This window comes from Mobula birostris, chromosome 5 (genome assembly GCF_030028105.1).
Source record: "Mobula birostris isolate sMobBir1 chromosome 5, sMobBir1.hap1, whole genome shotgun sequence".
Taxonomy (NCBI): Eukaryota; Metazoa; Chordata; class Chondrichthyes; order Myliobatiformes; family Myliobatidae; genus Mobula; species Mobula birostris.
Window position 1 is genome coordinate 58,351,937 of NC_092374.1, and position 27,910 is coordinate 58,379,846.

General features: G+C 41.6%; 1 protein-coding gene across 1 annotated transcript in view; it reads left to right on the forward strand.

Annotated features, from left to right (window-relative positions):
* The window catches only part of pgm5 (phosphoglucomutase 5), a 198,596-nt gene that overhangs the window by 130,081 nt on the left and 40,605 nt on the right, over positions 1 to 27,910 (forward strand). The window contains exon 7 of the mRNA XM_072258067.1: positions 17,147 to 17,262. Coding sequence (XP_072114168.1) covers positions 17,147 to 17,262 — 116 coding nt within the window. The remainder of the gene's footprint in view (positions 1 to 17,146; positions 17,263 to 27,910) is intronic.

Sequence of the window (27,910 nt, forward strand, 5' to 3'; positions counted from 1 at the left end):
ATGCTTCTAAATCCCTTTGTGGTCAATTGTACATCTGCCTTGCTTAAATTGAATAATCCCCTGGTACAATAAAATGGACATTTGACCTCAGAATCTACCTGATTATGGCCTTGCACTTCATTGTGCACCTGCACCGCACTTTCTCTGTTAGGTTTTATTCTGCATTTCCCTTATACTACTTCAATGTACTATTGTGATGAAATGCTCTGTATTGATGGCATGCAAAGCAAACTTTTTCACTGAATCTCGGTACACGTGACAATAATAAACCAATTTGCCAAATATTATCAATGGATCAAATTCCATAAGGCCATAAGACGATAAAACCATAAGATATTGGAGCAGAATTAAGCCATCTGGCCCGTTGGGTCTGTTCCGCCATTTCATCTTAGCTGGCCATTTTTCTTCTCTGGCCAGTCTTCTACCTTCTCCCCATATCCCTTCATGCCCTGACTAATCAAGTATCTATCAATCTCTGCCTTAACTATACCCAATGACTTGGCCTCCACAGCCACCTGAGAAAATGAATTCTACAGATTCACCACCCTCTGGCTAAAGAAATTCCTCTTCATCTGTGTTCTAAAAGCATGCCCCTCTATTCTGAGGCTGTGTCCTCCGGTCTTAGACTGCCCCACCATAGGAAACAATTAGAATCCCTAAGACATTTAGAGTTACCAGGGCATTCTAAACGGGGAATCATTCTTGTGGCCTTCTAGAGTGATTACCGCACCTACCTGTATGGGGACTGAAACTGGTTACAATATTTTACATGGGATCTGCCCATGGTCTAAGTCATGCTCTGTGATTTACAGTATACTGAACATAATAAAAATCTCAAGCAAGACAATTACCAAAGGAAATTTGACACCAAGCCAGACGAAATTTTATGACAGATACCCAGATCCTTGTCAAAGGTAGGTTTTAGCGAATGCATTAAAGGAGGAGAGAGAGGTAGAAAGGCAGATGTTTAGGGAGGAAATTCCAAAGTTTAAGGCCCAGGCAGCAGAATTTGCAGCTGCCAAGGCTGCACTGATTAAAATTAAGGAGCAGAAATGGAAGAAAATGGGACGGCTGTGGTTTGTAGGTCTGGAGAAGCAGCACTGATTCGCACATAAATAATAGTAACTGGCACATTTATGGGGTTGCTAGGAGAAAAACCATGTGTAGGTTATGTCCAGTCACAGACACCATACTTCTGGAAAGACATCAAAGGTTTGGAGTGTGTGAAGGAGATTTGCTTAGAATAGTACTGAGGACAGAGGATATCAGACCCATAGAGTTGTACAGCATTGAAAAAGGCCCTTTGGCCCAACTCATCAATACTAGTCCTGTCTACCAGAGTTACTCCCATTTCATGATTTTATATACATCTACAGGGTATTGTTTTACTTACCTGTCCACAAAAAGTGGATATCAGTGATGAGGTCAGCATTTAGTGTTCATTCCTAATTGTCCCTAGTCCATTTCAAGCCAACAACATTGGTGAGCCTAGAGTTCAGCACAGCATGGCAGTTCTTTCTTTCCTGAAGGATATTAGTGATCCAAACAGGTTTATTCCATAATTCTTCATTTTCAATAGTTCAGTGGTTAAATGGTTCTATTTAATATCAGAGAATGTTTGCAGTATATAACCTGAAATTCTTACTCTTCACAAAGATCCATGAAACAGAAGAAAATTCCCCAAAGAATGAATGACAGAAAGACGTTAAAACCCCAAAGCTCCTCCTCCCTCCCACGCACAAACAACAGCAAAGCATCAACCCTCCCCTAACCTGTCCCATCATAATGCTTCAACCTCCCATTAATTTTTATTTCCATGATATGAACTTATCAAATATTGAAAGGCTTAGATAGAGTGGAGACCGGCTGGTGGCACAGTGACATCAGTGCCAGACTCCGGAGCAAAGGCTCCCGAGTTCGAATCCAGTCGGGCCGCTCCCGGGCATGCTTTCCATCCTTGCCGGGTTGAGTGTCGAGCTCGTAACTCGGCCTCGTAAAATAAAAAACTGCGCTGAGAGAAGAATGTGTAGGACCAATCACAGAATCTTCCTTCCAAGACAACCACTTGAAAAAGTAGTCGCTGAGGCTCTGGCAGAGTATAGCACACAAAAAGAAGATAGAGTGGACATGGAGATGTTTCCTAAAGTAGAATAGTTTAGAAACAGAGGGCACAGCCTCAGAATAAAAGAACATCCCTTTAGAATGGAGATGAGGAGAAATTTCTTTAGCCAGAGGGTGGTGAATCTGTGGAATTAATTACCACAGACAGTTGTGGAGGACAAGTTATAGGGAATATTTGAAGCGGAGGTTAATGGGTTCTTGATTAGTAAGAGTGTCAAAGTTATGGGGAGAAGGCAGGTCTGTGGGGTTGAGAGTTGTCAGACAGAACAGACCTAATGGCTGAATGGTCTAATTCTGCTCCTATGTCTTATGGTCTGAGGGTCTAATTTAAGGTCTCCAACTAGGCTGCTAGGATTTAAACTCATGCCTCCCTCTCAACAGAGCAGGTCCTCTGCAGATTTTTCCAATTACATTCCCGCTGTACTCTTGACAACACAAGGCTCAGAATGACTTCAGTGTGAAGATGGTTGTAGGCTAATTATTAGAGGTGCTCAGCCCTCTGTAGTGGAGTGGCAAAAGACAAAAGACAGAATTTAATTAAAACAGAGAAGATGCAGAGAGGAGAAAATGTTTAGACAATGAGTTGTTGAGACTTGGAAAAACTCTTCCTGTAAATTTAGAGAAAGCAGATTCAGTAATATTTTCAAAACCGAGTTGGATTAATACTTGAACAAGGAAATATTTGCAGATCTATAGGGGAATGAATGGGTTTATTGGACTAATTGGAGAGCTCTTTCTAAAAATCCAGCACAGGGATAAAAGAAGTTCCTTCCCTCAGAGGGCTGTGAAGCTTCAGCATTTTCTGTTGCAGAGGAACATGGATGCTTGGATATTTAAGATGGGTCAGTCGAACAGGGAATCAAGTGGATGGGACAGAAGAGCAGGGAAAAGATAAAAGGTCAACCGTACAGCTCACTCCTGATCCTTTGGCATATGATGTTCTGAGCATTGCTTTAAAGATTGCAGAGTTCTAGTTTGTAACTCGTCACAGAGTGCGAAATGACTTCTGTGTTGAGCCACTTCATAGCAACGCCTGAATTCCTGGCTAGAGAGCCAACATGTACAGAGGACAGCATGCGGATAAACAGGAACAGATTGCAGCTAAACCTTGTGCAGCTCTCCCTCCCCCCATTCATCTCCAGCACCCCGCCCCAGCTGCAAAACACCAGCCAGATTATTAGCTGGATGGAAACAAGAAACATGTTTCTGTCCGATGGGAGTTTCTGAATGTTTGGCAGAGCCTTGTGAAGCCAAGCCTTCAGCAGCAATAATTCCACACAGCAAGGGAACGCTAGTAATTGGAGTCTGACACTGCCAAAGTCCATCACAAAGCCTTCAGGAAAACACTGCATCCTTCCCATCTGAGAAAACAAATTGAACTCAAGTGTTTCACTGTAAGAAAAATACACCTACAGGGAATTATATGTCTTCTCCTAACGATAGAGTGTACAATGAGGACTATTTCCACCATATCCTTTTGGGGAACTGCAGGGAATATGTGTGCAATAAATAAATTCGATTTTGTTTCATTGCTAGTCAGGGCCTCATGAAGAATGCATGCAAAATCACGTCAAAGCACAGCAGACGATCTTAAAGGGATAATGTCATTAATGAAAATTTTAATTTGTTTTAGGGTGGCATAATAGAGAAGGAAATAAGTAACGTGATTTTCTGCAGTGACTTTCTTGACCTCAGAGTGCCGCAAAACACTTTACAGCTAGAGAAGTACTTTTGCAGTGCACCGTAGGAAATTTAAAAGCCAAGTGTCAACTATGCCTGTGTGCGGCATGAGTTTGAGGGTTCGAGCCCCACTCTGGGACCCTGCACACAGACTGCAGGCCAACGCTTCATTGGAGAAGTTTCTCCTCTTCTCCATTCTAATTGGCCAAACCTCATGCAGGGGACCAGTACGCATCCCTCAGTCAAAGCAACTGAAGACAGATGATCACGTTGCTGTTGTGTGATCTTACTGTGCACAGTTTTGGCTGCTATGCTTCCTATATTACTATGGCGAATGAAACTTCTTAATTGTCTGCAAAATCTAGCAGGACATCAATTATTCTTGGAATCACAGGGTGTTTGAAGATAGCTATCCTAAAATGGAAGTCTTTATGTGAAGGCAGTGTAGAGATGATGACCATATTAATAAGCGTGATGACTGTATGTTATTCTTGGCATATTTCAGTCACTATTACAGTTCTTTCCTTCATTCTCGACGATTAGAGGGTCTGAGCATTCCTGACTGTTTCAACCCAGTAATCAAACTAAATTAATTTTGACGTGAGTGCTGCAACATTGCTGTGATGTTCATGTGGTTTATAAGCAATGCACACACATTATGGCCAGAACTCACAGCAGTGAAAATCTGCAACTCACTGCCGCAGGGAGTGGTCAGGCAGAAGAATGGATTAAAGGGGAAACTGAAAAGGAAGAAAGAAATCAAGGGATTTACTGAGATGGGGAAGTGCAGAGGAGGAGTCTCGTGTGGAGCATAAACCTGGCACTGGCACGAAGAACCAAATAACTTGAATCTGTGCAGAATGATGGACTAGCTGAGTCAATCCAATATCTCACACAGATGGTCTAGATAGTGGTTGTTAACAGATCTTTTAATTATCAAGGACATAATAGATAAGCCATTCTTGACCTCCATATGTGCACACATGCTCTCTCTCACACACATACACGCACACACCCCTTCATTGCACATATGCTGTTACTTACAGCTCTGGTGCTAGAGGCAGTTGACAGAGCTCTTTCACCACAGTGTTTATAACAAGTCTTTTAGTAGTTCCCCAGTTATGCCCAGCTTTTCCAACTTTGCTTCCACAGTTCTTTGCCGTGTTGTTTTCAGATAGTTTACGATGCTTTCAGATGTCCTTCTCATTGACATGGCTTCAGCTTCCACCCCAAGCACAAGGACAAAATGCTGGAGTGCTCATATCCTCTTTATAGGTCTTTGAGGCTGTTCTGGTACAAAAGAATTTATCAGATGCATTTAGTATGCAATAACAGCAGTTTGAACTTGTCAATCCCCATCATTCCCTACCATTCTACACTGATGAGAAGCAATGAAAGTATGCAGCTCTGATAGTGAGTTTGGTTTTAATATTGTATCTCGTTAATTTTTGAATGATATCTAAGCTTCTGAATGTGCTCTACACTGGAGGACCTGGCTGGTTCTACCATGCTGGCTAATGCAGATGTTTCTGTAGTGGTAAGAATGGGAGCCTTTATCTGCTGAAAATGATGTAAAGTTACAGGTCAGGATATGTTAACTTTGAGTCCATGTTACTGGCTGAATATTATGAGTTGGGCTGCAATCTTCCTGTAAGAAGTGTTGAAGATTAGATCATAAATCTATGTAGTCAGGGTCTCAAGGGATAATTTCTGTCTGATGCCCCATGGCACCTCATGATATTTAAACCATGGCAATATTAAAGAGAATGACCTGCACCCATTTTCATTTCAAAACCAAGCTCACTGTCATCAACACTACACTGAAGCAGAAGTCTTTGTGAACATTGATTACATGGAGGTGGATTCCACGTTCTTGCAGATCACTACACAGAACTTTCCTTGTTCTGTTCCTCCTCTTCTTCACCATGCTCTGTAAGTCCTTCAGAACTGTTCTTGAATGTGAGTGCAGCAAAAGCCTCTTTAAAGTCCAGGAGGGTTTTGTAACAGTGTCACCACCATTCTCAGCATTGTTTTATTACGTTCACTGATGAGAGTTCTTTTGGAAAACTGGCTTACATTCCCTGAGAACAACATCAACTGCCTTTGATATAGTTTAGACCATGGGTCAGGACTTTCCATAATGCCTTGCTTGGCATAGGTAAAGATGTTAGAATCACTGAGAGCGCCATCCTTGAGTATCTTTGCTGTAACCCTATTGTATCACTGTGGTATGTTTTACTTTTTCATGGCTGATATGATGAGAGGGCCGAATAAACTCTGCTAACCCAGGACTGAACTATGTTCAGGTTATCCTTACTTTCCAATTTTATTTAGGATTCATTGACCAGTATGATTTTTTTCTCTTCTAGGGAAGTTTTTGTTGATATCAAGATATCCAGTCCCTAAATGTTTGCTTCCTCTTTGTGTTGCCACTTGCTCAGCAGTGCTTTTCCCAGTCCTGTGTCCAGGGGATTCTTTCACTCTTGTCTTACTAACAGTACTATTTACCACAAGTAATATTTTAATGGTTCCCTGTTTGCCCGTTGCCACATCTGCTTGCAGTGCTGTGTTAACTGTACAGTATCGTTTGTCTGTTTCTACAACCCTAATGTGCCTTGCTATGTGCCAGGTCCTATTTATCTTTCAACCCTACAATTTTGTGCCAAGCATCTTTTTCTTTAGTGCTTGTCTTGTTTCTAACAAATTCTATGTACTAGGTACAGCCCACTGCTTCCTTCCTGCTGCCTGTCATCTCAACAGGCTTCACTAATTTGTTGACAGATTTCCATTACCTTGTTCTGTTTCTCCTCCTCTTCACCATGTTCTGCATGACCTTCAGAACTGTTCTTGAATGACAGAATGAAGTTTGTCTGTACTTTAGAGCACCTTACCTTTTCATTGTCACTTTAGAATCATGTTTGGTAGACACACACCTGTCAGATTAGTTTGACGGAAGGGGGGACCTCCGACAACCCCTGCTTTTGCCTCCTCACTTCCACGCCTGTTAGTGAGTGGGCCATTTGCCATTGATTGTCAGTCTAGGTCTTATCTCTACCTCTGGTCAGTTTGTGAATTTCACCATGCTGAAATAAAGTTCATGTTGCAGAAGTCAACGCCCCTGCCTCTAATGTTAGGCATGGTGTCGCATCCGCAACTTCAAATGAAGTATCTTTCAAACGAGACGTAGATACAGCTGAACGAGACAGTGTTCCTCTAGGGCCAAGGTGCAAAACATTTAAAATAGCAAGCTAACATTCAAAAATAGCGAGTGACACAATTCAAAATAGTGAGCAAAGAAGCATATTCACTCAAAAAAAAACTATATATAGCCCAAGACCCTGAGCGACAAGGTCTGGCAATTGATGGTACAGTCTGCTGCAGTGCAGAGATGCACGCAATCCAACCTGTCATTCTACAACTCGAACACGGAAGGGCAGCACTGACAGAGAGGCCAGGTCCCAGCTATAGTGCTTCCACATCTCTCACCTGGCCTGCAGCTGCAGGCAAGCCCGAGGTTTGAGACCTAGTTCTTGCTACAACTGAGGCTACACAGCTCCCATGTCACCTGTCCCACCACCAGACAAGGGTAACAGGCCTACGGCAACTTACATTATCACTGTACAACAGAGTCTTGCAATCGCAAGTGAAATGTCCAAGACAATCTCCCAAGGTTATACTGCGCCAATTCCGATGCTTCCGAGTAGCGGGCAGCAACACAGAACGCAGCCAGGTCATCCCCTCCGAACCCAAACTGACTCCTCCGATATCCCAACCAGTTCCTCTGAACCCAAACCAGCTGCTCCAATATCCCAAAAGATTCCTCTGATAGCCCAACAGATTCCTTTCATATTCTGACCAGCTCCTCCGATTTCTATACAGGCTCCTCCAATATCCTGACCAGCTCCTCTGACACACCGGCAGAATCCTCCAATATTCCGATAGGCTCCTCCAATATCCCTACGGGCTCCCTTGGTAGCCTGACGGGCCCTTCCCATATCCTGACTGGCTCCTCTTATATCCCAGCAGCATCCTTCAATGTCCCGACGGGCTCCTCTGAACTCCCAACCAGTTCTTCCAAATCCAAACCGGCTCCTCCGATACTCCCACCGGCTCCTTCGACATCCCGACAGGCTCCTGCGATATCTCTATGGGCCCTATCGACATCCTGGCGGGCTCCCCCGATCCCCAACTGGCTCTTCCGATCCCAAACCAGCTCCTCTGATATCGCTACAAATGGTTAGAGGAAGCATCAGCATCAACTGGATGATGGGAGCAGAAGTTACTAGATAATCTTCTTGCATCATCTTGTCTGAATGTGTTGGAAAGAGGGTTTTCTGTTAAACAGGGGCATCATTAAGGGCTGTGGATCTAAGGTGGGTAATGGTGTAAGGATACAGTTCAGCTGTGATCTAACTGAACAGCAATTTTGGCTCAGAGAGTAAAACTGCTTCTCCTTTTTGCTATGTTTATTAGAGATACTGAAATTGTTCAAATAAAAACAGATTTTTCCGATTCATTATTTTATTCAATTTACTGTGGCTTCAATCCCCAGAGCCGCACAATGACAGCCTTGGGCATTACATGACTAGATGCCCGTCTCTACTGAGGCAGAAAATAGGTATCATTAAATCACACAGTTAGTTTTCTGTTACAGACATTATTGAAATTCTACTGAAGGAACTCTTCCAGCATTAAACTGACATCATCTTTATTCAAATATCCAGCATTAATAATAAAATCAAGTTCAATATCCCATTTCAAATACAGGAGCGCATATATAGTCTGTGGTGGCCAGTGCCATCATGTTTGCTGTTGTGTGCTGGGGCAGCAGCAGGCTGAGGGTCGCAGACACCAACAGAATCAACAAACTCATTCGTAAGACCAGTGATGTTGTGGGGATGGAACTGGACTCTCTCACGGTGGTGTCTGAAAAGAGGATACTGTCCAAGTTGCATGCCATCTTGGACAATGTCTCCCATCCACTACATAATGTACTGGGTAGGCACAGGAGTACATTCAGCCAGAGACTCATTCCACCGAGATGCAATACTGAGCGTCATAGGAAGTCATTCCTGCCTGTGGCCATCAAACTTTACAACTCCTCCCTTGGAGGGTCAGACAGCCTGAGCCAATAGGCTGGTCCTGGACTTATTTCATAATTTACTGGCATAATTTGTATATTACTATTTAACTATTTATGGTTTTACTACTATTTAATTATTTATGGTGCAACTGTAACGAAAACCAATTTTCCCTGGGATCAATAAAGTATGACTATGACTACGACTACTCTATAAAACGACATTAGTTTGAATTCTCCTTAACAATTTCTCATCTCCTGTTTCATTCTTTTACCAGTCACCTTAAATCTCTGTCCTCTCCTTCCACTGGAAACATTTTCATCTTATTTACTTTTACCAAAATGCCTCATGACTTCAAAGTTCAAAGTAAATTTTATTATCAAATTACATATATATCACCAGATACAACCCTGAGATTCATTGTCCTGTGGGCATACTCAGCAGTCTATAGAATAGTAGATATAACAGGATCACTGAAAGATCAACCAGAGTGCAGAAGACAACAAATTGTGCAAATACAGATGTAAATAAACAGCAATTAATAACAAGATCATGAGATAAAGAGTCGTTATTGGTGATCATTGGCTGTGGAAACACCTCAATGATGGGGCAAGTGAGTGTATCCCCTTTGAACACTTCAGTTCAATCTCCCCTTCATCTGCTCCATTGCAAGAACTACAGCTTTTTCAGCCCCTCGCCTCTATTTATGGAGTGTATAGAATATATCCATCTATTATAAATTCTGAAACAGCTTTGTCTACTGTATTTGCACTGAGAATTGACAATAGAACTGTAGCTAGAACGTAAACCTGATTTAATTATATTTATTACAATATAAAACCTGCTTCACTCATTGTCATAACTGTTGAGTCTAGACTATGACAGGGACATAGCTTGATGTCAAGCTGTGAGAGTTATAGTTTTCATTTAGTTCTTCTTTTGTGTGTGGCTAACGTTATGTGGCACACTTACGGGCTCTATATCTTTGTGTTTACATTGGAAGTATCTGACATAAGCAATCCATCAGACAACAAAATAGTCATAACGTTGTACAGCACAGGAACAGGCCCTTTGTCCCACTCTATCGATGTCAACAGTTGTACTAACCTATACTAATCCAATTGACCTGCATTTGAATAACAGTTGTACTAATCTATACTAATCCAATTAACCTGCATTTGATTAACAGCCTGATGGTGTTGAAATAAAAGTGAAAACAGCTTTGCATTTCTCCATTTTAAGAATAAAATCCATTTACACAGAGTTTCCACATAGTAATTCATATTCATGTGTTGCCAAAGAAAATCTGATTGGGATACATGAGGAGGTATTACAAAAGACAGCAAAGGCGTGATGAAGGTGGTAGAATTTAATGAACGTCCAAACAGAGAAGAGAAATGCAGGAAGGTTTAGTTCCAGAGTTAACAATGAAATGGGGAGAGCAAACAATCAGATTTCAAGGAACACAAACATCCAGGAGAGTTGGAGGAAGTTTTTGTTTTACCTTAGCTACCTTCTCCAGCCAATTCTTGCCACATGCCTGGGTTCCTCTGAACATCACGAGTAAGGCTCTCCCAACCACTAAGCTCATCTAAATGAAACACTGTTGCAGGAAAGCAGCATCCTTCATCAATCCCCACCACCCAGCTCATGCTCTCTTCTTGCTGCTGCCATAAGGTAGAAGGTACAGGAGCCTCAGGACTTGCATTACCAGGTTCAAAGATGGCTAGTACCCCTCAACCATGAAGTTCTTGAACAAAAGGGAATAACTACACTCAACTTCACTTGGCCCGTCATTGAAATGTTCCCACAGCCACTGAACTCACTTTCAGGAACTCTTCATCTCATGTTCTCATTATTTATTGCTATTTATTTAAATTTGCATTTGCACAGTTTGTTGTCTTCTGCACTCTGGTTCTTCTTTCATTGATCCCATTGTAAATAGTGCTCTACAGATTTGTTGAGCGTACCCACAAGAAAATGAATCTCAGGGTTATATATGGTGACATATACAGTATGTATATTGATAATAAAATTTACTTTGAACTTTGAACCAGATCCTCTTCAGGTTTTCAGACTTGATGGCAAAGGGAATGGAGGAACAATCAAGTCAATTGCCGAAGAGCTCAACTGGTGACAGGAGCTAATCAATCCTCAGATCCAAGCAGATGACAGTGGCTTTGATCTGAGTGTCCTTACTACCTGGCAATATGCCCCCACCCCAACTATTTGTCTGCATCCTTCCTGTAAGATTCGGCGAAAGGTTTTATAACAGATAAACAAGACAGAAGAGTGGGAAGCCTGGCTTTATTCAAGACTTGATAGAGAAACTATTTGCTTCCTAGACAAACTGACAAGTAAATGTCCATGCCACACAAGATCCAACACTCAACACGTTTGATAATGCCTCAATGATATTTAATGACATTACCATCAGTGACCACAACCAATGACATCCTGGGGAAAATTGGTGGGATGACCCACAGATGTACTGTGGGTATGAGGACAGGTCAGGCACTGGGACTTGTCCCTGCAACACAAGAAGTTCTGCAGATGTAGGATCCAGAGCAACACACACAAAATGCTGGAGGAACTCAGCAGGTCAGGCAGCCCCTATGGAAAATGATAAACAGTCAACACTTAGGGCTGAGACCCTGCATCTGGATGGAAAGGAAGGGGAGAGATGCCAGAAAAAGAAGATGTGAGGAGTAGAAGGAGTACAAGTGAGAAGATATGGAGCCAGTTGGGTGGAGTAGGGGGATGAAGCAAGAATCTGGGAGGTGAAATCTTCTTCAGCACTTTGCCTCTTCCACTTATCACCTCCCAGATTCTTATGGCATTTCCTTTCATCCTTTCGGCAGGGACTAGAAGGGCTGAGCTGGCCTGTTTCTGTGCTGTAATTGTTATATGGTTATACCCCACCCACCCACCCACCTTCCCCCTCATCAAGCCAGCTTGAGCTCCTCTCCTAAACTCACTTTTTCAGTCCGGTTTCTGCCACCTTCCTTCTCAGTCCATAGTGAAGAGTCTTGGCCCAAAGCATCAACTGTTCATTTCCCTCCAGAGATACTGGCTGACCCACCGAGCTCCTCCAAACATTTTAATTGCATTGCTCAAGATTTCCAGCATCTACAGAATCTCTTGAATCTCCTCCCCGCATTGTAAACAGGAAACCTTAATCTGACTAATTTTCAGTGTCATGGAGTTACCACAGCAGGTGAAGGACAAAATGTGTCTTTGAAAACAAAATCAAAATTTTCAACAAGGTTTTTGTGCCAAACAAAATCGTAATTGTGGTTCCATTAACAAAAGAACATCAATATCGCTGTTTTAAATCTGTTAGACCTGACTGTCCTCAACTAAAATTAAACCCGCAGATGACATTTCACAAGACTTTGAATAGAGGTTTCAACAAAGCAAAGAGAAGTAGATTTTGCTCTGTTTCCTGCTGGCCGTGAGGGGTAGGTGGGCTGGGTTCACTTTGAATTATAGGGAGATATTAAAAATGAAAACATTCCTTTTATCCCAAGTCGGGTCAGAAAGGCCACGTATTGTAATTTCCTCCTGCAATGATTTAGCCCAATGCACGGTACAATGCATTCTCATTACATGGTTCAAACAGTGATAGATAGATCAATGTCTGAGTTCTTCACTACAGATCAGGGATAAGGACAAAGATGTTCAGATAATGCTGGGCCTTCCTGAAACATTTCTGGTGGTTGGCATGGGTGACGAAGTGGTTGAGGTGTGAGCAGGTGGGCAGATACTGTCCTATTTCACCTCCAAGATCAGAGAAAGATTTCACAAGAGTTCTATCTGTTGTACTCAACTGCTACAGACTTCAGATAATACATTTATATTATCTGTTTCCTCAGAAGGATAACGATATTTGGCATTTCCCCAAATGACTCTTACCAGTTTTTACAGATACAGGATGCATCACAATTTGGTGGGGCAATTACTTTGCCCAAGACTACAAGAAACTGCAGAATGTTGTAAATGTAACCCAGTCCATCACAAAAACCAACCTTTATTCCACTAACTCTGTCCCTTCTTCCCACTGCCTTGGGAAAGGAGCCAACATAATCAAGGACCCCTCCCAACCTGGTCATTCTCTCTTCTCCACCATTCCATTGGGAAGAAGATGTAAAAATCTAGGAACACATACCACCGGGTTCAAGAACCACTGTTATCAGATGCTTGAATGAACATCTCATGCTAAAAGATGAACTTTTGATATCCAAATCTACCTCCTGCACTGCAATTTCTCTGTAAACATAACATTATAATTCTGCATTCTGTTTCCCTTTTCACAATATCAATGCATTTATGTTAAGAGTAAGATTGAAGTCTGTCACGAGCCTTGTGGCCTATCAGGCCGGTGCTTATGCCGGTTTCCTTGGCATGAAGCAACTGAGAGTACAAGACTTTCCCCCCCCCCCCGCCCCCTCCCCTGGACAGGACGCCAGTCTATCGCGAGGTTAACCCCCAGCATTTTTGCCGGTACCCATTCTCAGCTGGGTAGACTGGAACATTGTGTGATTAAGTGCCTTGCTCCAGGACACACACACTGCCTCAGCCGAGGCTTGAACCCACGACCTTCAGATCGCTAGTCCAATGCCCTAACCAATTAGCCACGTGCCACACATCAATGTATTTATGTATGGAGTTATTGGTTTGGTTGGCATGCAAATGTAAGCTGTTCACTGTATCTCAGTACATTTGAGAATAATAAACTAAATACAGTTCCAGTATCCTTAATGTAGCAAACCATTCCAACATGTTTCATTGGATATTATCAAATAATATTTGTCACGGAATTTCCAAACGAAATACTGGAACAGAGGTTAGAAAAAGAGAGAGATTTAATGGACTGTATTAAAAGCAGAGTGAAAATAGAGAAACCTTCCAACACCTAATCTGACATCATGCATCATTCCTTTATGAAGTGAGCATGGAGGTGAACCTGCTGATTCATTCTGCTGACCCTCTGTGTCATCAATGTTGGCTGTACCTGGAAGTTATTCTAATGATGAAGCCACCTGAAGCTGGCCTGCTGTTTGCATTACAACTGATAGGTGTAAGATAATTATGCTTTCTGATTTCTGCATCAGGGGCTGTGTAGTTTAGCTCCCTGAGTGCATAGGAGGCAAAATGATATCACGTTTTGATACGTGACATATATTTTGCATATTGGAAAGACCAATTAATATGGACAGATAAATTAATATTGAATAATGAAAGACAGCAGCTATATTTCATTAGGAGGTTGAGAAGATTTGGTATGTCACCAAAAACACTCAAAAATTTCCACAGATGTACCGTGGAGAGCATTCTAACTGGCTGCATCAATGTCTGGAATGGGATGGGGGGGGGTGGCTACTGCACAGGAATCAAAATAAGGTGCAGAGAGTTGTAAATTTAGTCAGCTCCATCACTAGCCTCCATAATATCCAGGACATCTTCAAGGAGCGATGCTTCAAAAAGGTGGCGTCCATCACTAATTACCCCCATCACCCAGGTCATGTCTCGTCTCATTGCTACCATCCGGGAGGAGGTACAGAAGCCTGAAGGCACACATGCAACGATTCAGGAGCAGCTTCTTCTCCTCTGCCATCCAATTTCTGAATGGACATTGAACCCATGAACTACTTTATTATTTCAATTTTTGCACTGCCTATTTAATATATAATGTATAATACTACCGTGACTCTCAGTTTTTTTCTTTTATTATGTATTGTACTGCATTGCTGTGCAAAGTCAGCAAATGTCATGACATATGCCAGTGATATTAAACCCGACTCTGAATGCAGGACTTTCAGAGTAAACATTCAAGCCATGGAAAGTATTGTAAAACAAAAGGACCTCAGAGTACAAGTACATGGTTCCCTGAAAGTATGGCCACAAATAGACAGAGTGATGAAGAAGGCATTTGGCGTGCTGACCTTCATCTGTCAAGACACTGAGTGTCGAAGTTGAGTTGTTATGCAACAGTTGTACAAGATGCTGGCAAGGTCACCTTTGGAATATTGTATTCACTTTTGTCCATCCTGCTATAGGAAAGGTGTCATTAAGCTGGAGAAAAAGTGCGGAGGAAAGTTATAAGGTTGCTGGGACTCAAGGGGCTGTGATTTGGTCAGAGGTTAAATGGATTGGGACTTTATTCATTGGAGAGTAGGAGAGATGGGTAATATTATGGAGGTGTATAAAACCATGAGGGGCAGAGATAGGTGTATGTGTCTTTTTAATTAAACCTGAGTGGTAACTTCTTCACCGAGAGGATGGTTGGAATATGGGATCAGTTGCCAGAGGAAGTGATTGAGGAAGATACATTAACAACATTTAAAAAGAACATGGAAAGGTGCATAGATGGGAAAGGTTTAGAGGGATTCAGCCCAAATGTGGGCAAGTGAGACTATCCTAGTTGGGAATTTTGGTCAGCCTGTATGAGTTTGGCAAAGGGTCTGCTTCCGTGTTGTATGATTCTATGAATTTCTGTGGTAATGCGGACAACCCTTTCTACCGAAGGGTTTCAGCTCAAAACTTTGACTGTACTTTTTACCATAGGTGCTGCCCGGCCTGCTGAGTTTCTCCAGCATTTTGTGTGTGTTGCTCGGATTTCCAGCACCTGCAGATTTTCTCTTCTCTGCAGTAATGCAGTTTCATTTAGTCATACAACATTAGACACAGGCTTCCAGTCCGAAAAACAACCCTCAACCATTACCCTGTACTTCCTACCTTTGAGCCAAATTGTGAATCCAATCCGCTATCTCGCCATGGATCCCATTTGCAATTCTGGAATTGCCGAGTGCTCTGTCTGTGAAGAAATGATTAATCTCTGACCAATTTTAATCGAATGTACTTCAGAAAGGTGTCCACATTTAAGCTCCTTTTCTAAACCCTTATTTCAACTTGGCACTTAGCTTCCTATGCCAATGATAAGAACAAAAGCCATGTGGAAATGATGATTAATGCTCTGAATGAACAGTCTGACTGGGCAAAGTTTCCACAACAGCAATGGAAATTCTCCACTTTTGTTGCACAATGCATATTTAATCAGAATGATTTCACTTCTCAGTGACATTTGGAACAGATGGAACGAATCCAGGGTTCACCTCCTGTGGGGAGGTGAGGGCAAGATATAATTCAATGTTCTCAGAGGGAAAGGCATATACAAACAGCAGGAGACTTCAATCCCTCTAGGCTGTTTCAACATTCAATTAGACCTTGCCCCATGCGTATCTCAAATCCAAGTACTTTACCTTGGTTATGTAAATCTCAACATTCTTGCTTGGGGAAAATGGCCTGCTCATTTTGAAATGTTCTCTTGAACACTCACCACATGCCCCCCCCCAACCAGACTTAACAGCTTCTTGCTTGAGGGAGTTCCAGATTTCTATTAGTCTTTGTATGAGGAAGTGCTTCCTGGCACCATCAATGAACGGCCTGGTTCTAATTATAAAGTGATGTCCCTTTCTTTCCCCTTTACCAGCGGAATTGCTTTCTCTCTCTCTTCTCCATGAACTCCTGTAATCAAACACCTCAAATAGATAGTCCTTTTCTGTAACATAAAAGTTCATGCCCATAAATCATATCTTTTTGTCATCCTGGTGAAGCCATGCTTTGCCTGAACTCTGAACATAGAGGACTGTTAACAATGAAGGGAGCGTAAACTGGTTATACATGGAAGAATATGTAGCAATTTATGGAGAGTGCAGATTACGTAAACAAGATCTATGATATCATAGTTATTCTGATTTGAAGGAGGGCAGGCTCCTGGTCAATATTAATTTATAAATCAATATGGACAATTATTGTTCTTAAGGCTTGCATTTGGTCAAATGGCTGTTGTATTTTCTATGTTGTGACTGTACTTCAAAACTACTTCATTGACCTTGAGGAAGCTGGGAATGTCCTGAGATTGTAAAGTGTGCCAAATCTTGCTTTTTTGTGGTCACTGTCATAAAATGTGATGCCCTGGACAAATAATTTATACATAGCAATGAATAATAGCAAGGAGATAATCTATAGTTGAAATTGGTTGGAAATGAATATTGTCTGGATTGCTGAGAAGAATTGATTGCTCTTTAATGTATCGACCATAGGATCTTTTATCAAAGCCATGATTTAATGCCTACAGTATTGTGCTGGGAAAGACAGCCTTACTTTTCTGACTGAGCTTGAATTTGTCAGCTTCTGAATCCATAGATTATTTTAACTGATCTTTATATAAAAGCAGCAATCCCCATGTTTTGCTTTTACAGGGTGGGTGAAGCCATGAAGATCCCGGTTTATGAAACTCCAACAGGCTGGAAGTTCTTTGGGAATTTAATGGATGCTGGAAAGTGCTCTCTTTGTGGGGAGGAGAGCTTTGGTACAGGTAATGAACTCCCTCCCAGCCTTCAAGTTGAACTAACTAGCACGGAGTATTAAATAGAATCAAGTCTATTAAGGGAGAACCAGACATGTTACCTGAAAGCTAGCACCTTCAAGAATGCAACACCTCCTCAATACTCACAGGAAGGCTTTCATGCACTAGATAGTTCAAGTGGTCTGGTTCAGTGCTGTGAATTTCATTTAATTCTGTTGGTCATCCTGGGAATAAAATGCTTAACATATGAGAAACCTTTGATGTCTCTGGGCCTGCACTCAGTGGAATTCAGGAGGATGAAGGGGGTTCTCATTGAAACCTACCAAAATCTGCGAAGTCTGGTAGAGTAGATGTGGAGAGGATGTTTCCAATAGTAGGAGAGTCTAGGATAAGTGATATCCTTTTAGAACTGAGATGAAGAAGGTAGCAAATGTGTCAAATTTATTCCCATGGAGGCCTGCAGAGATCAAGTCATTGGGTGTATTTAGGACAGAAATTTAAAGGTTCTTGATTGGTATGGGAGATAAGGGTTATGGAGAGAAAGAGGGAGAATAGGGTTGACAAAAAAAAAGAACAAACATGAATAGCAGGTTAATCTCATCAGGCTGAATAACCTAATTCTGCTCCTATATCTTATGGATTTAACACTGTCAACAACAATGAAACTGAATTCCTATCAGTCCATAACACTGATGCCTCTCCGTACTTCTGTTACCAAGCAAACAGATGACTTCAAAGATTACATGTGTTTTTAATTTTGTGTATGAAAATGTTGCAACACAGTCAGAGAGTACCATTTGCTGTCCACCTGTTTGTTGATGTCCCACTGACATACATCCAGAGTGATATTATAGGGTCCAAAGGTACAGTAGGAGGCCATTTGGCCCATTTTCTCACTGCACTCATATCGAACGGCGATTTGACCATTTTATTTTAAGCCTCATGCAGACATTTGATGTTTGAGAAAAAAAACACCTCAACTTCTTTCTTGGTAAGCTCTTTCCTTATTCTAGTAAGATTTTTGAGCAACAATTACGTATAGATTAAAACAGCAATGATAGGGATAGGACCAAACTGATAAGATATTAAGTTACACACATCAAAGTTGCTGGTGAACGCAGCAGGCCAGGCAGCATCTCTGGTGCTGCCTGGCCTGCTGCGTTCACCAGCAACTTTGATGTGTGTTGCTTGAATTTCCAGCATCTGCAGAATTCCTGTTGTTTAAGATATTAAGTTACTGTCCCTCCTGTTCCTTCTACATTTGTCAGTATCAGCTAATCCAATCACTTTGTAACTAGAATTGAAGCTGGGTGGGCTACACCCAATCAGATCTTACTATTTCCTACCATGGTGCCCAAACTTGAGACAGTTTGTAATTTCTGAAACATTTTCCAAGTGTCAAAAATATTCCACAACTCTCCACATAAGGAAGCTGCAGATGGAAATTCTCTTGTAAAACCTTTTATTGAGGGCAAACATTTCTTTGTGGCGTGAGGTACATCACTGTGTAAATCACTGAGGAACAGGAGGGAAAAGCAAGCGTCAGTGGGGAAAGCAAGTGTGTGCACATTCCAGCTGCTTTTCATTCTGAGAGAGGGAATGTTTCATTGACTGGCTTTATTTGGCAATACCCTGTCAGTGAAACTGTGGGACTGCAAAGGTTTACTTAATAAAATTAATTACTTCTACACACCACATTCAGCAGTAAAAATGCCCAGCTTGAATGCCAAAAACTTAAGTATTGCTGAGGTGTAAGCTCCTAAATATTAAAAAAATGTTTCTTCTTATCCCTTGTCTACCGATCGATAACCGTGCCTTTTCAAAACCTCATGATGTTCCATTGTGCTTCCCCGCACTACAATGTAGAGTTAGTTAATACACAACAAGATCTATGGGCAGTGAATTGATGGTGATGTGTTTGTTGTACATTAGTAATTTAGTTGAGAGGTAAATAATGGGCAGAAACATTGTGCACGTTAAGCTCCACTAAAAGAGCTGAACTCCAGAAGTGAAGTGAGAGAACTGCTCTTGATATCAAGTCAGTATTTTTTTAGATTATGAGGAAACGCAGTCCTCTTTTATTGTCATTTAGTAATGCAAGCATTAAGAAATGATACAAAGTTTTTCCAGAATGATATCACAAAAACACATGACAAACCGACTTAAAAACTAACAAAAACCACATAATTATAACATATAGTTACAACAGTGCAAAGCAATACCGTAATTTGATAAGAACAGACCATGGCACAGTAAAAGTCTCAAACTCTCTCGAAAGTCCCATCATCTCACGCAGACGGTAAACCTCCAGCACCGCCAACTTGCCGATGCAGCATCCCGGAAGCATCCGACCACAGTCCGACTCCAAGTCCGTCCAAAAACTTCGAGCCGCTGACCAGCTCACTGACACCGAGCACCGAGCACCATCTCTGCCGAGCGCTTTGACCCCGGCCCCGGCAACAGGCAACAGGCAAAGCCGACGATTTGGGGCCTTCATCTCCGGAGATTCTCGATCGCACAGTAGCAGCGTCAGTATTTGATTGAGAATGATGTTAACAAGCCCCAGCTAAACTGGACTCAGTGGGAATGAGGCAGAAATCCCTCTTCTAATTGGAGTCATACTAGCGCAAAGGAAGATAGACGTGGTGATTAGAGGACAATCACTTCAGCCGCGGGACATCTCTTCAGGTTTTTCCAGCAGTGCTGTACTCCCATAGTGAAGCATTGACATGTCTGCCAGCCTGGATGAAGTGCTGAAGTCTGTGGACTGGGATTCCAACTCACAACCTTCTGACTCAGAGGGGAGTGTTAACATAGAGCCATCGCAATGTTGAATGTGTACAGTAAAGCTGAACCCTAGCACGGCAGATCTATGCTGAGCTCATGACAAAGAATAGATCTGTGTATAGAATTGCTCCACTGGTGTCAGTTCTCTTGAGGTTGTGTCAGAGTTTACAAGTTATCTCGACTGATATGTATACAGAAGCATCTGGAACAGATTGGTTGTCATAGGAACGCATCAGCAGGAAGAGTCCACTCAGTCTGTGGCATTTCTACCACAATGCAAATAGAATATCGTTACCTCTATCTCACCTTTATTAGTTGCTCTAATTTGTTATGTTACTGTAAAAGCAGCATTTCAAAATATGCAGTTAAAGAGAAGTCATTGCTCAGCTTTGCCATAATTACATGAGACTAAAGCTGTTGATCCAGATTGTGGTGAGTAGGCCCCACTGCCCACATACCCTCCCCCGTTCCCTATTTCTCCAGAACTTGCCCTCCCTGATCCTATAATCGCCTATATTGGCCAAAGCCATTTTGGAACAGGGTGATGAGGACCCACATAGCACATGGACCTCAGATGATGTACATGCTCAGATCTCCAAAACTTCCAGAAGTTGTTGATAAATGGCAAAGTAATATGTCCCCATCTTTCCTCTCTGTTAAAGATTCCCAGTAGTTCTGAATAACTTTGATTAGAAATGAAATAACTTAAAATGAATAAAATTATACAAACTTTAAAAAGCAAAAATTGTTACAAACATTGAAGCAAATGCAAATAATTACAATTATTAGCTGACTGTATCCTTGGACTGTATTCCTTGGAGTTTAGAAGAATGAGGGGAGACCTCATAGAAACATTTTGAATGTTGAAAGGCATGGACAGATTGGATGTGGCAAAGTTGTTTCCCATGATGGGGGTGTCTAGTACAAGAGGGCATGACTTAAGGATTGAAGGGCACCCATTCAGAACAGAAATGCAAAGAAATTTTTTTAGCCAGAGGGTGGTGAATCTGTGGAATTTGTTGCCACGGGCAGCAGTGGAGGCCAAGTCATTGGGTGTATTTGAGGCAGAGATTGATAGGTATCTGAGTAGCCAGGGCATCAAAGGTTATGGTGAGAAGGCAGGGGAGTGGGACTAAATGGGAGAATGGATCAGCTCATGATAAAATGGTGGAGCAGACTCGATGGGCCGAATGGCCGACTTCTGCTCCTTTGTCTTATGGTCTTATGGTCTAGTATTCTTAGCTGACTGTATCCTTATGTATCTTCACTGCAACTGTACAAGAGCCATCGAAGTAAGCATTTAAGTCCGGTACAGGCTCTTGTGCTGCACAACCACAAACCTGCTGGCAGTGTTCAGCCTTCTGGGGTTTGCGGAAGAATCCAAAGGTGCACAGGAACTTACGAGAACAGGAGATATAGGAGCAGAATTAGACCATTTGCCCTATTGAGTCTGCTCTGCCATTCAACCATAGCTGATTTTTTTCTCAATCCCTTTCAGCTGCCTTCTTCCTGTAACCCTACCCCCTTCGCGATTCAAGAACCTATCAATCTCCACCATAAATACACCCAGTGAACTGGCCTCTACAGCCATCTGTGGCAATGAATTCCACAGATTTACTGCCCTCTGGCTAAAGACATCCCTCATCACCTTAGTTCTAAGTGGCTGTCCCTTTGTTCTGTTCCCTTGGATCCTAGGCTCTCCTACTAACAGAAACATCTCCTCTTCACATCCACTCTATCAAGTCCTTTCAGTATTCAGTAATAGCAAATCCAGATCATCTAGTCGTGGTTTTACTGCTAAAACATGGTCATGATCTTCTTTCCACATTAATGCATGGGACATGAACATTATGATCAATTCAAGGGCCTTCAAAAGTCAACTCATTACTTGAGTCAAACGGGTCAAAGCAGAGAAGAATGGTTGTATTACAAATCCCAATATCTCTTAATCATGGATTTGTCAGCTGAATGGAAATTCAGCTGGTTGACAAACTTGCAGCTGTAGTTCAATAGATCACATTTGCTAATTCAGCAGTGAATCTCTGTTTTTTTTCCACTGACTTTAAATGCATATTTCTTTGTTAATAACTTGCATTTATGTTCTGCGTTTGACATAGTGAAGTATGCAGAGGCACATCCTAGATAGATTATGAGACATAAGATGTTAGGATAAGTGACCAAATGTTCAGTCAAAAAATGGAGGTTTTAAGGAGCATCTATAAGAAAGAAATGGACAAGAGTGGAGAGGTTTTGAGAGGGAATTCCAAAGTTTAGGGGAAACAAAGGCAGCCAATAGTTGGACACTTACAATCAAGGTTGGCCAATCAGCAGAATTAACTGATTTGGGTGCTCTGAATTCATTTAAAATATCCATTTACCAGAACTTTAACAAACTGTTCTCGTTTCCTTTCACCAGGCAGAGCCTCTGCTAGAATCACTACTTTACACATGTCTAAAAAATTTTAATATAAATATTTGTGAGGTGGTGCTTATTGGCAGAATCAATTTTGCAGATCTCGATACCTCCCTGGCACTATGAAGTTTCTTCTGGAGTGCCTCATGAAAGTCATTCTTCGCCTATAAAAGGATGCCTCTTAATGATGCTCAGTTTCTCGGAGAAGGTTGCAGGCTCTTTGCCAGCTGTTTGGTGGAACAGTTGAAAAACTCTTCCATTTTAGTCAGAGCACTCTCAGCTTGTTGGCTTTGCAAACATTAATTGCCTGGGGCTATGAGGAATTCTGTAGCACCCAATCAGCAGCGACTAATGAGGATTAAGTTAATAGTGATCAAACTGAACTGCAAGTAACCAATGTTGACATTGAATATAATTTGAAAGAGGAAACAACATTCCTCCAATTGAGTTCACAGCAGATTTTTTTTCAATCCCATTCACCCCTCTTCTTCCTGTAACTCTACCCCCTTGTCAATCAATAGCCTACCATTCTCTGCCTTAACTACAGCCGTGAATTGGCCTCAACAGCCGTCAGTAGCAATGAATTCCACAGATTTACTACCCTGTGGCTGAAGACAACCTTCCTTGCCTCAGTCCTAAATGGATGTTTTCTTGGATCCTAGGCTCTCCTACTAATGGAAAAATCCTCTCCACATCCACTCTATCCAGGCCTTTCAGTATTTAGTAATAACAAACCCAGATCATCTATAGTATCTTGTCATGGCTTTGTGGATTTTGCCTCACCTCTAAGTCCCTAAAATAGCTTCTGCCCTTCAATCAAACTTCATCATATTCACCCTCCATCTCTTGTGAATCCTCAATATACCACTGTTCAAATAGAAATTTTCCCCATGAATGCCAAGCTGCTGGCATTGGGTTTTGTGAACAAATTCAATTATCTCAATCTATATCTGTAAAATAAAAATGAAAATACTTTCAATACAAGACCGTCACTCATGAGTCCAAAAAGAAATTCAGTCCTTTAGGGAGTAGTTGAACACCTTGTAGAGAAACATATTGGCGAACCTAAGAACATAAGGAAAAAGGACCATAAATAGCTCACCAGGCCCATCAAGCCTACCCCATCATTCAATATGCTCATGGCTGATTTATGTTGCCCTTAATTCATCTTCTTTGATGCTTCTCTATAACTCAATTCCTTGATCTTTCAAATGCTTATCTATTATTATCTTAACCAATTTGAATGATCTGGCTTCCACCACCCTCTGATGAAAAGAATTCCCAAGATTCACTGTCCTATGAGAGAAGACATTTCTAAGAAATGCAGTTTTAAATGATCAGCCCCCAGCTGTATTTTGTAACTGTGTTCACTTTTTCCTGATTGTCCCAATATGTAAATATCTCAGCATCCACTCTGTCAAGTTCTTTTAGGATCTTATATGTTTGAATAAGATCAACCATCATTCTTCTAAATTCCAAGGAATATACACCCAAATGGACCAGCCTCCACTATTGATTCGAAAATCCTTTCATCCCAAAATTTAATCTAGTAAATCTCCTTTGGACTGCCTCAGTGCTACTAAGCTGGATGAGGAGATAACTAGCCCAAGAAATTCAGGACGAATGACTTACTATGTGCTGTAACATCAATATGATATCTGCCCCAGGTTTATGTGTTAGAAACTCAGTACATCCACAGCCAGATTATGGAACTTCTACCAACAAATTGAATCCAGACAATGTTTTTTTTCTACGCATGTACTTTCCCTTTCACATAGTAACCAACAATGCCTTGCTTCTATTTAAAGGAATTACTTGTCTCAGCCTCCAATATGTTGTACTGGAAATTATGCTTATGGGTTTTCCCTTTGGAGAAACAAGTTTCATCAAACCTCCAATCTCACTGTTGGAGCACAAATTCAAATGTCTGCCCAAAAATAGTAGCCTTCTTGGGAAGCTATTTGATTTACTGGTAAATCTTCGCTCTGAGCACATTCCAAAAGATAGCACTGTGATAATGACTGTATCATCTTAAAGATTATATCATTAGCTTTTCATTTGTCACATGTACACCAAAACATCAAACATACAGTGAAATGCAATGCTTTGCATCGACGTGCAATGTAGTCCAAGAATATGCTGGGGGCAGCTGGCAAGTTTTGCCCTGCTTCTGGTGCCCACAACTTTCTAATCCTAACTTGTCTGTCTTTGAAATGTGGGGGGAAACCGGAGCATCCAGAGGAAATTCATGCAGTCATGAGGAGACCATACAAGCATCTTACAGACACTGGCATGAATTGAACTTTGCTCACTGGCATTGTAGAGCGTTATGCTAACCACTAGCGTTATGCTACCGTGCATGGCTGGACATTGGGAATAAAACTCTTCCTCCACTTCAGAATAATCCCATGGGATATCTTGTGTCCATCAGAGAGTGTAGAGTCTCTGTGGAGGAAGAATCCATCTCTCTTGGCTGGAAGATAAATATCTTGCAACATAGATTAAGCTGGCTCGCTGAATATTTGACGGGAAATGAGAAAGAAATGTCTTCGCTGAAAGAGTCACAGAGGCCATGAAGTTGAAGGGTCATACATCACAGAAACAGGACCTTCTGACCATGTGATCCAAGATGCCCTAAAAGCTAGACCGAGTTACCTGCATTAAGCTCATATATTCCTCTAAACTTCAATCCATATACCTGTCTAAGTGTCTTTTAAATGTTGTAATTGTGGTCACTTCTACCACTTCCTCTGGAAACTTGTTCCTTTTACCCATCACTTTCTGAGTGAAAAGGTTTTCCCTTGGGTCCATTTTAAAACTTTCACCTCACCTTAAATCTATGTCTTCTAATTTAGACTCGTCTACCCTGAGAAAAAGACTGTGACCACACGCCTTATCTATGCTGCCATGATTTCATATACCTCTATAAGGTCATCTCGCCGTCTCTTGAGTTCCAAGGAGAAAAGGTGGCAGCTTATCCAGTCTCTCTTTACAAATCAAGTCCTGATAACATTTCATCAATCTTTTCTGCAGCCTTTCCAACTTAATAGCATTCTTCCGTTAGCTGGGAGACCAAAACTGCATGCACCACTCCAAGTATGGTCTGGAATTTACTGTCTGACAGGACACATACAAAGAATGAACAAATTATCTTAAAGGGAAATGATGAGAGACTAGGCTTGTACCTTAGACTAATAAGAGGGAATTGATTAAAACTAAGATGCTGAATGCATTAGTAGGGTATATGGGCAGAAAACGTTTCCTCTTGTGGGAAAATCTATAACTGGGGAATATTGTTTAGAAGTGCCTGAAACAGAGATGTGGCACTTTATTTCTCTCAGGTGCCTTGAGTCTTTGGAATGCTCTTCCTCAAAATATGGTAGAATCAGGGACTTGGCGTATTTTTAAGATGGAGGTACATACACTCAGTGGCCACTTTATTAGGTACCTCCTGTTCATAATTAAGTGGCCAGTGAGTGTATGTTCATGGTCTTCTGCTGCTGTAGCCCATCCACTTCAAGGCTCGATATGCTGTGCATTCAGAGATGCTACTCTGCGCGTCACTGTTGTAACACATGTTTATATGAGCTACTGTCATCTTCCTGTCAGCTTGAACCAATCTGTCCTCTAACCTCTCTCATTAACAAGGATCTTCACCCACATAACTGCCACTCACTGAATATTTTTTTGTTTTTCACACCATTCGTGTGAACTCTAGAGACTGTTGTGCATGAAAATCCCAGGAGATCAGCAGTTTCTGAGATACTCAAACCACCCCGTCTGGCACCAACAATCATTCCACAGTCAATGTCACTTAGATTACATTTCTCCCCCATCCTAATGTTTGGTCAGAACAAGAACTGAACCTCTTGACCATGTCTGCATGCTTTTAGGCATTGAGTTTCTGGAACATGATTGGCTGATTACATATTTGCATTAATGAGCAGGTGAACAGGCCACAAAGTGTAGATTCTTAATCAGCAGGGTTACTGGTGAAGGCAGGAATGCAGAATTGAGATTACAATTATACCAGCCTAGATTATATGAAGGGGAGAAGTTGAAACAATTGAGTTTCCTACTCCTACACCTAATTCATATGTAAGGCACGTAAATAACAGTTGAAACAAAAGTACTCACCATACCGAATCGTGAAGTAATGCAGCAGGGACACCATCACTTTGACCAAACTCATCCATGCCAACAATGATGTCCATCTGAAGAAGTCCTTTTTGCCTGCATTTGGCCAGTATCCCACCAAAGCTTTCCTGTGCATGCATCCTTTTCACATACCTTTTGAATGTTGTTGTTATACCTACCTTAATCACTTTCTCTGACAGCTCATTCCATATACGCACCCCCCTCTGCATGAAGAAGTTACTCATAGGTCCCTTCCAAATCTTGGGGTCCACATTCATAGATCCCTCCAAGTTGCTGCACAAGTTAATAGGATTGTCTGAAGCCGTATGGCGTGATGGTCTTCGTTAGTCAGGGGACTGCATTCAAGAGCCGTGAGGTAATGTTGCGGCTCTATAAGATCCTGGTTGGGTCACATTTGGAATATTGTATTCCGTTCTGATCCCCTCATTATAGGAAAGACTTGAAAGCTTTAGAGAGGGTGCAGAGGAGATTTACCAGGATGCTGTCTGGACTTGAGAACATGTCTTATAAAGACAGGTTGAGCAAGCTAGGGTTTTTCTCTTTGGACAAAGAAGGATGGGAGGTGACTTTTTTTAAAGATGATTGGAGGCAAGTATAGAGGGTGGGGGAATGTTTGAAGTAAGTTCTTTCCTCAGAGAGTGGTGGTATGTGAAATGTCCTGCCAGGTGTGGTGGTAGAGACAGATACATTAGGAGTATTTTAGATAGGCATGATCGAAAGCTAGGGGGATATATAGGAGGGAAGGGTTAGAGAGATCAGAGAGTCGACTAAAGGTTAACACAACATCGTGGGCTGAAGGGCCTGTACTATGCGGTATGTTCTATGTGGTATGTTAATTTTTACCCCTCTTACCCAAACCTATGCCCTCTAGTTTTTGATGCTGCTGTCCCTGGTGTGCATTCTGCCTGTCCATACCTATCATGATTTTATACTCCTCTATAACATCACTTATCAGACTCCTATGCTCCAAGGAATGAAGTCCTGTGCAGTTCAACCTTCCCCTACAACTCAGGCAGGCAACATTCTCGTCAACCTTCTCGGAATCAGAATCAGATTTATTATCGTAAACATATGACATGGTATTTGTTGTTTTGTGGCTGCAAAAATATAAAAATCTATGAATTACAAGAATAAGTAGTGCAAAAATAAAGATAACAAGGTAGTGATCATGGGCCTAATCAGAATCTAATGACAAAGGGGAAGGTGTTCCTAAATCATTGAGTGTGGTTCTTCAGGCTCCTGTACCTCCTCCCTGATAGTAATAACAAGAAAAGAAGATGTTCCAGATAGGCTGCTGTT